This window comes from Microtus ochrogaster, chromosome 6 (genome assembly GCF_000317375.1).
Source record: "Microtus ochrogaster isolate Prairie Vole_2 chromosome 6, MicOch1.0, whole genome shotgun sequence".
NCBI classification, from domain to species: Eukaryota; Metazoa; Chordata; class Mammalia; order Rodentia; family Cricetidae; genus Microtus; species Microtus ochrogaster.
In genome coordinates this window covers 86,377,001-86,393,049 of record NC_022013.1, presented here as the reverse complement: position 1 = coordinate 86,393,049, position 16,049 = coordinate 86,377,001, and the positions used below count along the sequence as shown (strand labels likewise).

General features: G+C 44.8%; 1 protein-coding gene across 1 annotated transcript in view; it reads left to right on the top strand.

Annotated features, from left to right (window-relative positions):
- Catspere (catsper channel auxiliary subunit epsilon) overlaps positions 1-16,049 on the top strand; it is a 111,701-nt gene that overhangs the window by 67,449 nt on the left and 28,203 nt on the right. Inside the window, exons 11-14 of the mRNA XM_013346968.1 lie at positions 3,860-4,302; positions 6,554-6,612; positions 8,826-8,901; positions 14,738-14,790. Of these exons, the coding sequence (XP_013202422.1) occupies positions 3,860-4,302; positions 6,554-6,612; positions 8,826-8,901; positions 14,738-14,790 (631 nt within the window). The remainder of the gene's footprint in view (positions 1-3,859; positions 4,303-6,553; positions 6,613-8,825; positions 8,902-14,737; positions 14,791-16,049) is intronic.

Here is a 16,049-nt window from a genome sequence, read left to right as displayed (position 1 = left end):
ATTACAGATGGTTGTGAGCCACCATGTGGTTGCTGGGAATTGAACTCAGGACCTTTGGAAGAGCAGGCAATGCTCTTAATCACTGAGCCATCTCTCCAGCCCGAATACAAGGAATATTTCTGTAGGGCAAAACATTTGTCTTTAAAGCTTTCCCATTTTTCTTTCCTCATCTTTCTCTCTTGAAATAAGAGTGTTTATTCTGTGTTACTGTGCCTCTAAAGTATTTAATTTGATCATGTTTACAGCTAAGACTTTGCCTTCAGTCTCAAAAGAAACTTCAAACTGTTTAGACTGTTAAGACTTTGATGAGCCTTAGAGATGGTGTTTTGATTGTAAGACATGATCATTGCAGGGGGCGGGGGGCACTCCATAGTGGTTTGGTTTGAGGTTGAATGTCAAATTGACAAGCAGTGGACTTTGATGGTCAGTCATGACTAAGAAATGCCTAAAGAGAAAACAAAAGCAAGAAGAAGAAGAGGAGGAGGAGAAGAAGAAATACCCAGAATTACCTGGGCGGTGATGGCACACGCCTTTAATCCCAGCACTTGAGAGGCAGAGGCAGGCAGATCACTGTGAGTTCGAGGCCAGCCTGGTCTTCAGAGCAAGTTCCAGAACAAGCTCCAAAGCAACAGAGAAACCCTGCCTCGAAAAAGAAAAGAAGCCTAAAGACAAAGCATGGAGACTAGTAAAGAAAGCCCCAAGTATTTCCAGATAGGATTAAGGGGAAAATACCTACTCTGAGTGGGGCAATACCATGCCATAGGTTGGAGGCTTAGATGAAATAAAAGGGGAAACACGCCAGTAATAGGCATTCTCTCTAAACTCCTCAGTAACTGAATCGAGCATGCTCAAGTAGTTGAAATGTCAGGCAAGGACTCAAGAATCTAGTTTTTGTTGTTTTATAATGTTGTTTTAGTTGTGTTGTTTTATTTTGTTTTTCAAATCAGTAACCTTAAAGGGAATCCGAAAAAGCAAATGAAATAAGAGAGTGAATAAAAGACCAGAAAACCAACCCTGAAACCCAGCAAGAAAGCAAGATTTTGGAAAACCAAAAGAACAGAAACGTAGGAAACGAAAACGCAGTGGAAAGCATCACCTGTAAATGGGACCAAGCAGGAGTGGGGAGAGGGGATGGGGGTGGGGGATGGGACAACCATGTCAAGGACTGAATGTAAAAATCACAGCCATATCGCATTCATCTGGCAACGTTTTTTAAGAACTGAGCATGGATCACTGTAACTCGGGAACAGAAGGGCCGGTCAGGAGCCGCCTTCAGGCGCTGCCGCAAGTGTGCAGGGTCAGAGCTTGGGCTGCTCCGAAGAAAGAGCAGAGGAACACAGGAAGTCACAAAGGGAGCCACACTCCTCCCAAGTATGGGAAAACCCTTGCTTTCATACGGTGCCTGATAGTCACCACTGATAGGAGGAATGTGTGGATCTCGTTTTATTACATGTAGTTCTTACATGTGAGACTTAAACCTACTCTGTGCTTAGCTGCCACTCTGTAGATTTTTCTCTGCATCCCATTGGACGCCCTATGTGAGGTATATGTCGATGAAGTTTATCTTAACAGCATGAGATGGTCATGTGGCTCGGTCCTTTTGCCTCATGTGCCATCCCGCTTTCCCGTTCCTTTGCCCTGTCGCCGCTGATCGCCGCTCTTCCCGGCTCAAGTCAGTTCTGGAAAGCCCACGGTCTAGACTGACTGGCTCAGGTCTCCCACCAGAGCAGGCACCTTTCTTCTGTGCCTCAGTTATGTGTTGTCTGTCATCTTTAATTTCGTTAAGGCCCATCCTTTTCCTTCGTTGCAAAATGTCGCTACTATTGTGTTTTTCTGTTTTTGCCCCCCCCTCCCCTTTGAAAAGAAGTCAGTTTTGTTTATCAAAGTCCCACCCTTTCGACCTTGTGTCACGAGCAGTCCTTCTCTGTAATTTTGGTGGCCTGTGTCTGCTTCTTAATGCGATGATCTAATTTATTCTTACCCTTCTTTGCCTTCACTAAACTCTACAAATGACAACTGAGTAAGGCATTTGCATTAGGACCTGAGTTCAGAACCCCAGAACCAATGCAAAGCAGGAGACAGAAGCACATGCCTGTATTTCCAATGTTCTATGGCAAGATAGGAGGCCAAGACAAGAACAGCTCCAGAAATTCATGAGCCAGTTAGTATGGTATGGACAGTAACCAACAGTAAAAGTTAAATATCTCAAGCAAAGTCAAGGTGAGAAGTGACACCTGACACCTAAGGTTGTCCTGAAACAGCCTGTTTTTCTGGTTGTTTTTTTATTCGTTGCGGGGGGATATGGGTCTCTCCTTCCATCCTGTGACTCTTGGGACCAATCTCAGGTCATCAGGTTTGGTGGTAGGAGCCCTTACCCACTAAGTCATCTCTCCAGCCTACCTATTGTTTTGTTTGGAAAGGTTTTCAATTGTAGACAGATTCGATTTATATGCAGATTTAATTGTACCCTGTAACTGCTTAATCATTTACCAAAAATATCCACGACGTCATCCCCACACACATTTCTTCCCTTCCACCTCTTGATTCACTGCAGACATTTCTGATTATGCAAATTTAATTAGTATATTATTATTATTATTATTATTTTTCAAGACAGGGTTTCTCTGTAGCTTTGGTGCCCGTCCCGGAACTAGCTCTTGTAGACCAGGCTGGCCTCGAACTCCCAGAGATCCGCCTGTCTCTGCCTCCCGAGTGCTGGGATTAAAGGCGTGCGCCACCACCGCCCAGCTAATTAGTATTTTATTTACGGTAATTTATGAATTAGTGATTTACTCTCCTTGCAAATGTAAGATACATTGAGCATCATACACCCCTGACTCCATGCTTCCACCTCCCTGTTTCCAACCAGTCATCTCCGAGTGTTGCCTTAGTCCTGTCCCATTTTAGGCCAAGCACTCTGTTAAGGTGAGAAAGACAGTGGTTTCTCATCCAGTACGGAATGCATTATCCTACTAGGATGACCCACACAATACTACAGGCTGATTGCTTTAAACAATACACATAAATTCCCTCACATTTCTGCCAGTCCAGAGTCAAGGCACTATCAGGAATGAATTCTATTGAGCCGACAGACAGTCTCCTCCTCACTGTCTTCCCAGGACCCTAACCTCAGTGTGTGTGTGTGTGTGTGTGTGTGTGTGTGTGTGTGTGTATGTGTGCGTGTGTGTAGAGGGAGAGAGAGAGAGAGATCTTCCTGAAGGGTGTATTCCTCTTCTTTCAAGGATGCCAATCCCACTAGGTTAGTGTCCTATGCTTATGACCCCATTTAACTAGAATTACTTCCTTAAAGGCTCTGTTCCCCAGTGTCGTTAGAGGGGCGAAGAAAGCTCCGGGATACGAATTTGAAGGAAACACGAGTCTGACTGTAACATCCTCTTCTCTGATCGTCCTGCCCTTGCCACATTCATCCTCTTTACTTAAAACACTGCATATGTGGTGTGATAAATAAAAGAGACATAGTGGCGGTGAAGAGACGTGCTCCTTGAATACGTGCCAAGGTTCCTGCTTGATCCCTCTAGTTTTTTTCAAGATATGTAGTCATAATAGAAGGGATTCTTTTTATTCAAAGCATACGTCAATAAAAACATGACTTATGCTGACTTAAAATAACACAAATCTGGCCCAGTGAGAGGGCTCCGCAGGTCAAAAGTGCTTAACACCAAGCCTGACAATCTGAGTTTGATTCCGCGGAGCTCACAAACAGGAAAGAGAGAAGGAAATTTCCAAGATTTCCATTTGTGTGTTATAGCTTATGCATGTACGTGCAGGCACATGCACACACAAATCAACATTACGAAACTAAATAACATGTAAACATTCTCTTCTCTCTCTTTTCCAGATCACACTGGGAATATTTTGGTAAAAATGGAAAATAACGTAATGTTCTTTTTCAAGTCTGACATTTCACATGCAATCAAGCTACACGCGTGGATGAACACAACAGTAAAGACAGAGTTTTACAAGAACCAGCTTATTAAACCTTATTTGCTATGTTATAGCGATCAAAACGGGCTGCAGCATCAGGGATACCCCTTATATCAGGAGCTCCAAAGTGTATTGTACAAAACCCAAGAACAATGCCCGTATGTGGCATTTCAACACAATATTTTTAGTCAAATTTACTTTATGGACAAAGGAACTACCCTGACATTTTGGACTCAATTAGTCTACCTAGAAAATACAGGTCTCAGTATTGTTGTGGAGCACTTCGGCCCAAATATATTGACCTGGACACAGGAAGTCTCCTATGAGATTGCCTCGGGCTTCTCCACCAAAAGTATAGTAAGTTGGTATTTTTTATTTAGTTTGAATAAACATAAAAACATGAGCTGCTTCTTGTTCTTGTTCTTCTTTTTGAGAGACAGAGAATGTTACTCGACAGGTAGGCTAGCCTAGTAAGCTGGTGAGCCCAAGGGGTCATCTGCCTCTGCACACCTGGGAAGAATTATCCGAAGTTAGTTCCTGGACATGCCTGTAAGAGATTTTCTTGAATAGGTTAGTTGAAATGGAAAGTCTGAATTGAGCATGGCATCTGGGCTTCAGCCCAGACAGAAGCAAGTCAGAGGAGAAACCTTGGGCTTTAGCCTACTTGCCTTTGCTCTCACTGATGAGCGTATCTACCCGGGTTATACTGCCACCACCACTGTTCCCACTGTTACTGGTGACATCAGAACCCATTTTTTTTTTTTTGTCCTTCTGACATGAAATGAAAACCAGCAGCTCTCCAGGAAACCCACAGGCTTTCCGCACCAGAATGGGACTGTGGAAACAGCCAGCCTCCTAGACTAAGCAGCTGCTGGCCTACCAGCCTCTCTAGCATGAGGACTGCCCCCGTTGGACTAGCTAGACCATATCATGTAAGCCAGCCAAAAAACATCTCACTTTAAAAGTAGCTGCCAGGCTGTTACTGTCTCCAGAGTTTTGGGTACAGCGACTGTTGTGTACCCAGCCTACATCATGTAAGTCAGTCTAATAAATCTGCTGTTTCCGTTCCTGGGGTGGGGGCTCTAATACCTGAGGAAGCAGACGAGCTCTGAGACAAACAAGGTATGTTACACAGCCGAGGAGAATGCAAACAATAGTTGAAGAGTTATTGCAGCCGTATTTCCAAACCATCACTATAACAGAGGTAAATATAAGGTATATAGTATTGTGTATTGTATTTTAATATTATACAGTATTGTCAATATAGAGCATAATATTATTATATGATATTGCATTATTGATTGTCACATTATATATAATGTATTGTTACACATTAAAATATACTAATTATTAATACACAATAATAAAATCCCCAAAATCTGGGAGGCTGAAATTACAGGAGCGCACATTCACACAGCGAGTGAACATTTTTAAAAACTCTCAAAAACAACAGAAAAGAAAAGGGTTCTGGCAACTGAAGCAAAGAAGGTATGTGCGATGGTTCAGAGAAGAACCATCTAAAAAGGAAAATTACATTGTGATCTTCTGATTTTAGGACGTAAGGAGACAGAAAAACCAAAGTGCTGCAGTGACCAAGGCTGAATGTGGGGAGCGCGAAGCCTGAAAGGGGCCTGGGAAAGGATTCAGTCAGTGAGGTGCTTGCCCTGTAAGCACAAGGACATGAGTTTGATCCCCAAAACCCATATATTTAAAACAACAACAACCCAGGTTTGGTAGCACACACTTTAAATCCCAGCACCTTGTTCTTAGAGACAGACAGATCCCTATGGCTCACCACCAGCTCCACTTCAGTGACAGGCCCTGCCTCAAGAGGAAGTGGACAATCTGGAGAGATGGCTCGGTGGTTAAGAGAACCTGAGTACCAATCTTGGCGCCCATATGATAGCTCACAACCATCTGTAACTCCAGTTCCAAGGGTTCTTATGCCTTCTTCTAGCTCAGAGGGCACACATACATACAGACACGCAGGCAAATACACATAAAATAAAAGGTAAAAGACATTTTTTAAAGATCACAAATGATACCTGAGAAACAACACCCAAAGTTGTTCTCTGGCTTCCCCAAGGAATACATGGGCACATGCACACACACACACACACACACACACACACACACACACGAGTAAAAGAAGGAACAACATACAATAATGTACACATAATTAAGATTTTACAAGAGAAAAATTTGGAAGAAAAAAAAAGGCCAGTAATGGCTGAACCCATAAAGACATTCATCACCAAGCCTGAGGACCCACACAGTAGGAAAGAACCAACTCCTGTAAGCTGTCCTCTGACCTTTATATGTATGCCATGGCACATGCATACCCCTGCACACACACGCACAGACACGTGCACACACACATGCACAGACACAATAAATGGATAAATAAATAAATGTCAAGTATATTATTTCTCTTCCTCAAACATTTAAATGTCTAAAGTATACAACGTGTCTTACAGAAAGTTGGTTAGCACTGATGAACACTGTAACCTGTTCCAGTGTATCTAGATGTCAAACCTAAATGATACTAACTTGAGGCCCCGTTTCCACCTTTTCTGCTCAACAGAAACTTCTTGATTTTCTTTTTCAGTTAACAACGTTTTTTCAGCGAACAAATTACGAATTAGTAGATAATTACTTCCAGCTACAGTAAGTATGACTTTTAAATACATTACTTGAGTTTCTGATGTTTTTGTTTTCTTTTATTTAAATGAACTCGCACCCTTCCCAATGTCCAAATTTCAAATTCTTTTGCATGTCAGATATATGTAAAGTGAATATTCAGCCTTTAAAATGTAGGTGCTCCTTGTAATCCAGTGGGATATGATCTGACCAATGAACTCCAGGGGTCATCCTGTGTCTCTTTGCCCCCTTTGCTAGGATTACACTATGCCTATCTTTTACATGGGTGCAGGAGATCCAAACTCAGGTCCTCATGCTTATGTGAAATGGTGGCACATGTCTGTAATCCCAGCACTGGGGGCAAGGAGACATGGGATGATCCCTGGAGTTCATTGCTCAGCCATTCTAGTCCAATCAGTGAGGGTCAGTAAGAGCTTGTCTTAAAAACTAAGGTGGACAATGATTAAGAAAGATATCTGACATCAACCTCTGGTCCCTACTAGCACATAAATGAGTACACACATGCATGTACAAGCAGATGTATACACACACGCACACACACACACACACACACACACACACACACCACAAAGAAGAAAGAAAAGACAACAAGATGGAGGAGCAGTGATAGGAAGAGCTTGGAGAAAATGCTTCTTGTATACAGTAGTCTCTGTCACTCTTTCTTGTTCACTCTGGCTTTGAGGGATGGCTGATCTCAGCTGTCAATTGATGAGATCTAGATTTATCTAGGAGATGGTCTCTGAACATGCCTATGGGGATCATCATGCTTGGGCTAACTGAAGTGAGAAGACCAGACCTTTGTGAGTGGGACCATTCCCTGGTGAGCAGGCTAGTTTTATGTCAACTTGACACAAGTTAAATCATCTGAAAGGAGGCAACCTCAGTTGAGAAAATGCCTCCATAAGATCCAGCAATAGGGTGATTTCTTAATTAGTAATGGGAGAAGGCCCAGCCCATGCTGGATAGTGCCATTCCTGGGCTGGTGGTCCTGAGTTCTATTAAAAAAAAAAAAAGGCTGAGCAAGCTATGTGGAGCAAGCCAGTAAGTAGCACCCCTCCTTGGTCTCTGCGTCAGTTCCTGTGTCCAGGTGTCTACCCTATTTGAGTTCCTGTCCTGACATCCTCTGATGATACAGAAGTCTAAGTCAAATAAACCCTTTCCTCCCCAAATGGCTTTGGTCATGGTGTTTGATCACAGCAATAGTGACCCTAATTAAGACACCTGGAATGTAAATAGGGAAAGGTAGACCAGACGCAGCATTTAGCCATCTCTGTTCCCTGGCTATGGATGTGATTCTTCTTGCTGCCTTCACGTCCTCATCAAGATAAACTCTACCTATGAACTGTGAACTCAATATAGACTCTCCTTTGTAACTGGAGGTTTCTTTCCCGCTCACCAGTTCCTGAATAACCACTCTGTGTCTTAATCTTAATTACACACTGTTTAGACTATTGGTTCAGGCTTATTAGTAACTAGATCTTACAACTTAACCCATTTCTTTTAGTCTGTATTTTACCACCTTGACGTGCTTTCTCCTGAATGTGCTCTTCTTTTTGCTCTATGGAGTCCCCACCCCCTTGGCAACACCTTTGAAACAATGGAGAACAGTTCACCTCATAACCTCATTAAGTTGCATAATTGATTTGAACTCAAAGAAAGGCCAGATAGAAAGCCTTTCTTAGTACCATGTGTACGTGGATCATTTTGTGTTTGAGCAAAATAGAGGTTTCAAAAAGAACAGAAACACAAGATTCAAAAGCTTGATTTCAGACACTACTTCCTGGTAAGATTTTGCTTTTCAGGCAGGGGTCTCGATGGAAAAGAAAATATCTTAGATAATTTTATGTGTGGTCTATACTGTGCAGAACCTCAGTACCCAGACACTGAGGATAGTTGTGAAGAGAGTGAGGAAGTACCTAAAATGCTGCCGGATACTCACTTCTGTTTCATGCTGCGCTACCATCTGGTCAACGAGGAGATCCAATAGAGCAGGAAGGGGGTGGGGGTGGGGGGGAGTACTGGAGCTGCCGTAGGACATTTCCATAGTGAAGAGCTGCCTTCATGGAAGGCAGGTTTCTTCCTTCCAGGTTTCTTCAGCTCTTCAGAGGGTTCAACCCCACATGTGATAGGACTTCACATTTGCTCGATATAAAGACTGATTCCTGACTGTCTCCTACTGTCATGAGTCTACCATAACCTGCATGGATTATTTTTCCCAGGCAAAAGAACATGGGTCTCGTGCTTGTTCAATTCCGACCTACCGAATCTTCAAATACGTGTCCAGTTTCCAAACAGGTGGGTAACATGGTCCGGAGATCAACTATTTTTCTTCAAAAAGACATAGTCAGGGACTGGGAGGTGGGTCTGTGGATGAAGCATTTGCCACACAAGCTGGAGGACTAGAGTTTGGCTCTTCAGAGCTCACATAAAGGCTGGGTGGATGTGGCATCCCACCTTGGATAATCCCAGCATTTGGATGGTGGAGTCAGGGGATCCCCAGAGCAAGCTGGCTGGCTAGACTAGTCACATCAGTGAGCTCTGACTTCAACGGAGAGACTCTGCCTCAAAAAACAAGGTTGAGAGCAGTTGCGGATGTTTCCTGGCACCAACCTAAGGCCTCCACACTTAAGCATACACATGGATATTCGCCTACACTTGTATGTACCTACACATACATGGGCACACACGCGAGCACACCGCACACACAGACACACACTAAACAATGTATAGTTGGTAAACTAAAGAATGCCTTTATCTTCCGTGCAGTCCTCTCCCCTCTACTTCTCATGCTGCAATGTTTCACGGGGAAGATATCCATCCTTTGTTTTGGAAGCAGAAGATACAATTTCTGCCTCCTGGGAGTCTTTCAACTAAAGAGGGATTGTGTAAATGTATGAAAAGGAGGCAGCATTATTAGTTTTTGAAGGGTTGAAGGCAAACTGTGTAACGGGAAACTGAAACTGATGGGAACAAATGCATGGGGTAGGATTTGTCAAAGGAGTCTGCCCAGACACACCCACACAGAGCATGCATTTTTATTTATTTAGAGGGACTCACTGGCTTTTTTTCCAGAAGCGCTTACTAACCCTCCCCCACCCCCTTCCCGGATTTCTGGTGTTCAGTCTGTGTACTTGGTAAGGGGAGTTCTAAAGTGCCCTCCCTCGAGGGCGGTACACTTGGTGCAAGACAACATGATGCACACAGTCACTAAGTAGCTCAGAGGGGAGAGAAAGCAGCTTTGATTGAGAGGGGAAGGATGAATGAAGAAGAGAGATGAGATGCATGACTGCGGAACGCGTGGACGCAGCAGGCAGAAGCAGAGGGACTCCGCGACAAGGCCCAGGAGACACCCCCAAGGAGAGAAGCAGGATGCTCCGGCAGTTGCTGGTACTTATCTCCTTTGGATCTGTGTTCTGTTAGTACTTCTCTGTCTAAGCAGCAGTCAGCCGGTGTACTGTAAGCACACGAAGAGCACAGGCATACAAACCAGAATAGGCTATTGGAGGGCTTGGTTGCCTCTCCTTTCAGATGTAGGACAAGACCCTGTTTGTACCAGGGCAAGATGTTATGAGTTTCAAGGGGCCCTGTGACGAAGATCTATCCTAGGGATGTGATCTATCCTTAGCTGTGTTTGCACAGGCTGCCTCCCTAGGCACTGTTAGCTGAGCACCGCTGACCACACCGCCTGTCTTCACCAACCGCACCACCTACCCTGCTGCATCTTGCAGCAGAAGCGCAGAACCTGCCACCTTGACTAAGTCTGGATTCTCTGCCTTCAGAGCTTTGGCCGGCACCTTTGTGGGGACTTTCCGGAAGCTCGTGGTTTCTCCTGTCCCTCTCTACTCATGAATATTTTTTTTTAATATTTATTTATTATGTATACAATATTCTGTCTGTGTGTATGCCTGCAGGCCAGAAGAGGGCACCAGACCCCATTACAGATGGTTGTGAGCCACCATGTGGTTGCTGGGAATTGAACTCAGGACCTTTGGAAGAGCAGGCAATGCTCTTAACCTCTGAGCCATCTCTCCAGCCCTCTACTCATGAATATTTCAAGGCTTCCTCTTTGCCTGACCCTGCCCAGCCCAGCTTTAGCCAGCAGAGTTTGTCTCATCTGAGTTCAGATCTCGGCCACACCATTCGCTGGTTTGGCCAAGATTCTGTGCCCTTTGAGACCTTCCTGCCCCCACTGTAAAAGGAAACATTGGTCTTATATGAATGTCGAAAGTGATAGGTGGGATCATTTATGAAAATAGTCAAAAAACAATGCCTGCCATAGAATAATTACCTGATAACACTGGGAATGAGGGGAGGTTTCCCCTACTCTTTTGTTTCAAAGCAATTCTGATTCAGACCTAACCTTGCAGGCCCACTGCAGGTGGACAATGGCCTGTCTCTGAGATCCAGTGGAGTATTGTGCAACAGCCCTCCTAAGCAACAGGAAAACGCGATGCTGCAGAGACAGGTTGTCCAGTTAGCCAGGGAAGTCAAGACCTGTGCACCGACTACAGAGTCTGTTCTCAAGTGCAGGGTCCGTTCTTTGCACTCTGGAGCCATGCTCATGAATTATCAAATAAGTCGTGAGCCTCCTGGGAAAATAAATGGTCCAGAGACAGACAGTGCCGGCTCTGCCCTTTCTCCATCCGATGATGTCAGGTTTTTGTTAAAACCGCCAGATCGAATGAGTTACAATGAGCCTGCCATCTTTGCCTGCAGCAAATAGAGCTGTTGTCTCCAACAAGGCAGCATGGCACCTCTCAACCGTGCACCAAGAGTTGAACAGGTGCAGCTCCCAGGTGTCCCCGCTAATTCTCTAGGAGAAGAATTATGCCATGAAGGGATGTTGCCCACCAGCATGTCAGTGACAATGGTCGTTAGAATTCCCACGTGGGAATTCAGCTGGGCCTGCTGCTGCTGGGATGCCCAGTGGCTAAGTGTTGAGTTCCCAGGGTTTAGTCCTTAGCACCCACATGGGCTGGATAACAACCGATTATAACTCCAGCTCCAAGGGATCCCATAGCCTCTTCTGGCCTCTGTGAGCATCTGAATACATGTGGTGCACACACAAACAAACATGCAAATATACAGATACATAAAATAAGTTTTTCTGGGCTTGACCTGAACTGAGGCTGGACCAGCCCTGTCCTGTCTCGGCACTAAAGAGAAATGGTTTCCTTTAGGTTCTGGATAAGATAAGATTGTCTCCCAGCAGATGTCCAGGAGGCCACACGCCTAACCTGCAGCTGTAGTTTACTCAGAAAACACATTTCCTCTTTGTCCAGATCCTTTTCCAAGTCCACCTACAAGACAACTCATCTTTTTAATCCTACCTGTGGTTACTGGGATCTGGGACTTGTGATTTTTGACAACTCAGAACAGGATGAGAACGGGGTTTTACAAATGAAACCATCACGTGATGGACACCATTTGTCCTGACCATCACATCGCTGAGTAGGGCAAGCACCCTTTGATGGGACACGGACAGCTTAGTAAGCAGAAAGGGCAGGGTGGGTTTTGCAGGAAAGAAAAGACTGAATGATCCTAGGTAGGACGAGAGGCAAATCAGCTTTGCTGGGAAGATAAACCGTATCCTGTGGGCGAGATGCTTAGCCAATGAAATCCAAGAACTCCCTCTGTGAAATATTCCTCTGCCAAGAGGAATGAAAGGCCATGGATTTCCAGGCAGGGGAAAGGGAACCAGGAGCTTGGTTCTGACAGAAACATGGGCAGTTCTACAAAGCTAAAAAGCAGTTGTGTGTTAGCCTGTCTTCCTTCCTTCTTTCCTTCTTTCCTTCTTTCCTTCTTTCCTTCCTTCCTTCCTTCCTTCCTTCCTTTCTTCCATCTGCTGTATTTTCAACACTGGCTGTCTTCTTAAGCTTTCTTTTAAGGCCGATGCAGTCATTATTTTAGTCCTACATAAGCTGTGTGCAATTTTTAAGCAATATATTTCTGAGCATTGACAGTCAGAGTAAAGCTATGACCAAGAGTTCTTAATGGTAGAGATTCAATAATGTTAACCTCTAAACTTTAAATCCGATGTTACCAGGTATGAAAAACAAGAAGAAACAAAAAGTCTCTTTCATTTTTTTGAAGATAATCATCATTCTACCATGTCCCTCCTGGAAAACCGTTTGATCTTTCCAACAACAGAGGAATTCAGGAGCAAAACCAACGTATTTATCAAATCAGGGTCAGGCAAAAAGCAAGAGGGTTAACTGAATTCAAGAGTTCAGGGAGAGCCTGGACAAAGTAACAAGAACCTATATCCAAAAACTAGGGAAAATGTGTGTGTGTGTTGTGTGTGTGTGTGTGTGTGTGTGTGTGTGTGTGTATTTTACACAGACATCACATCAGACTGCAATAGCTTTTGTATGTATGTATATATCTGTGGTATATATGCAGGTGTACATATGTGTAGGTACGTGTGTTTGTGTGTTCACAACTGTGGAGGCCCAAGGTTGATGTCAGATGCCGTTCTCAATGCATTCCACCTTACACATTGAGGTGGGGTCTCTCTCGTGGTGGAGTTTTATTTGGTTCTTTCAACGTTGCCCTTTCCATGTGGAATGTCTGTATTACATCACTGCTGCCTTTCCCACTGAATCCAAGAGTTTCTCCCAGTAAGCATGAGCTGTGTCAGTAAGTCCTGCCACAGTCTGGCAGACACTGTGCTGGCTGCTAAACACCCGTAGCTGCGGTAATTCACTACACACTGGTGAAAGACCCTCCATTTCAAGGACGTTTGGAGATACCCCCAGACTCAATAAACCAGGCCAGTGGATGCAGTCAGCAAGAGGCTTCTTTAATGCTCACAAGTGCTTGTGGGTGACCCAGCAGCTCCCGCCAGCTGAGCACCCTGAACAACTCTCCAACCCGCATTTATAGGATTTTACAGGTTACATAATGGGGGAGCATAGCAACAGCAATTTCATTGGTTCCTTAAATGGCGGGCTTAGGCCATCCTGGGGACAGCCCCGTTTGTCTGTTTCCCAAGTTCCCCGAACGACCGCAAAGCTAGATAAAGCATACTTCAGCAACTCGACAGTTGCAATAAGGTACCCTAGGGGGCTGCTTCATCAATTTGACAGTTGCGATAAGGTACCCTAGGGGGCTTGGTCCGGTCAGCTAGCCTCGTGACCAGATGCAAACCATAAATATCCTGTTCTGGTGCCAGTTGTCCACAATGGAGACAGTGTCTAACCCAAGGTCACGTATTTCTGCCTCCTAAAGGTTAACTCAGTTCACATCTGTCGTTTATCAGGGATGGCCAGGACACCACTCTCAATTTGTAGGGAGAAGCTTTGGCCTTGTAAATAAAACAGCCAGCTGTAAAATGACCTAAGCTTCCCAGACACCTGAGAAAATAGCTCACTGTGAATGAATGATCCTTGATCTGCTGAGAAAGCTGCTGACAGTCTGCTCTCATTCCCCTCTACAGTCTTATTTTTGGAATCTATAATTTTATTTTATTTTATTTTATGTTTTTTCGAGACAGGGTTTCTCTGTGGCTTTGGAGCCTGTCCTGGAACTAGCTCTTGTAGATCAGGCTGGTCTCAAACTCACAGAGATCTGCCTGCCTCTGCCTCCCGAGTGCTGGGATTAAAGACGTGCGCCACCATTCTTGGACTCTTCACTGGGAATGTGGAAACACGCGCGGCCTGCAATCATGGCCCACAGAAGGAAACAGTAGGCTGTCTGGCACGTGAGGTTAGGGTGTTTAAAACAAATAGCCATAGGCCTAGGATGTAGCCTATCAGTAGTTGACTAGCAAACCAAGATAAACCACTCCTGCAAGGCTACTCAATTCACTGACTAATTACTGTTTGAATTAAGTACATAATAGATGCCCGCTGGCAAAACCTACAGCCCTGGCTGCAAGCATGGCATTGATGGAGTACAGCTGCGGATGCAGACGATGCGTCCCACTGGGGCTCACCCCCAAGATAGCTCATTAGATATATGCAAGCTTTCTAAAATCTGGGACACTTCTGGGGCCACACGGTTCAGATAAGAGATAGATAGTCTGTGTTTCTAATTTAAAATGTAACTGTGTTTGGCTCTAAAGCTAGCTCAGGTCAGTCGTGCAAGTCCGAGTTGCTAAATTCACTTTGTAAAATTACTTCATTTTCAGGCGCTTGAAATTGCTGTCGGATGTGATATAGATAAATACATTGAGGTTAAAGGGTAAGTACATCTCTTCCGTTTGTTGTTAGGCCTTACTCTTAAGTTTTCACACAAATGGTGCGTCGAGTGGTAAGCATGGCTTGAAAACGCCAGCCTCTAACGGGCATGCTCATGGTGAAATCTAAAGTTGAACTGGAATCGGTGTCCAGCTTCAGTGGGTTTGAATATTTTATTTTATGTACATGACCGTTTTGCTTGCAAATGTATTTGTGCACTACCTGCATCCCTGGTGCTCTCAGAGTCCAGCAGAGGGCATCGGGTCCCCTACAACTAGAATTACAGACAGGTGGAAGCCACCAAGGGGGTACTGCGTATCAACCTGGGGGCTCTGTAAGAGCTGTCAGTGCTTGGAAGCACTGAACTAGTTCTCCAGACCCTGGTTTGAAATTACCGTCAAGTCACATACTGTGCTTGAGCCACACTGGGAGGTATGGTAGTTTGAATGTAATTGGCCCCCAATAAGCTCACAGCGAGTGGCACTATTAGAAGGTGTGGCTTTGTTGGAGAAGGTGTGACCTTGGAGGAAGTGTCACTGTTGGGGGTGGCCTTTGAGGTCTCACGCGTGCTCAAGTCACACCCAGTGTCTCAGCCCACTTCCTGTCACCAGCATATAAAGATGTAAAACTCTCAGCTCCTTCTCCAGGACAATGCCTGCATGCTGCCATGCCCCCACCATGATGGTAATGGACATAACTGCTGAAGTGTAAGCCACCCAATTAAATGTTCCCTTTATAAGAGTTGCCATGGTCATGGTGTCTCTTCACAGCGACAGAAACCCTAACTAAGACAGTCACTTTCCACCGTAACAAGTCAGTGTTTGTCCTTGCTGTTACACATCGGTCTGCAATATGGTCCCAGAAACAAGAGAGGGAAGCCATTCTCCCTTCTTTCCATCCTACTTAAACCACTTGTGATTGTCCCTTGTCAGAGACTTCTCTACCCCTATACCAGAGAGGTCTCCTCTTCCTGCACTGCTTTCCCTGGATTAGGTTTTCTAGTAACAGAACCACCAATGGTTCCCTCAGAGCATCCCAAGGTTTGAATTTCCTCGACCTCACAGTGAGGCCCACAGCTCGTGCTGACCATTTGTAAAGCTGTCTTCTGCACGGTAGAGAATCTACATCAACACAAGCAAGTCTGTTCGACTGAGGTCCAGTGCTTAGCGGAGACAACAACTTACTTTGGCCTCTTTCCTTTGTGAGGGTGGGAGTGAGTGTGCTGTGAGAACGTGGTGGTGGTGGTGGTGGTGGTGGTGGTGG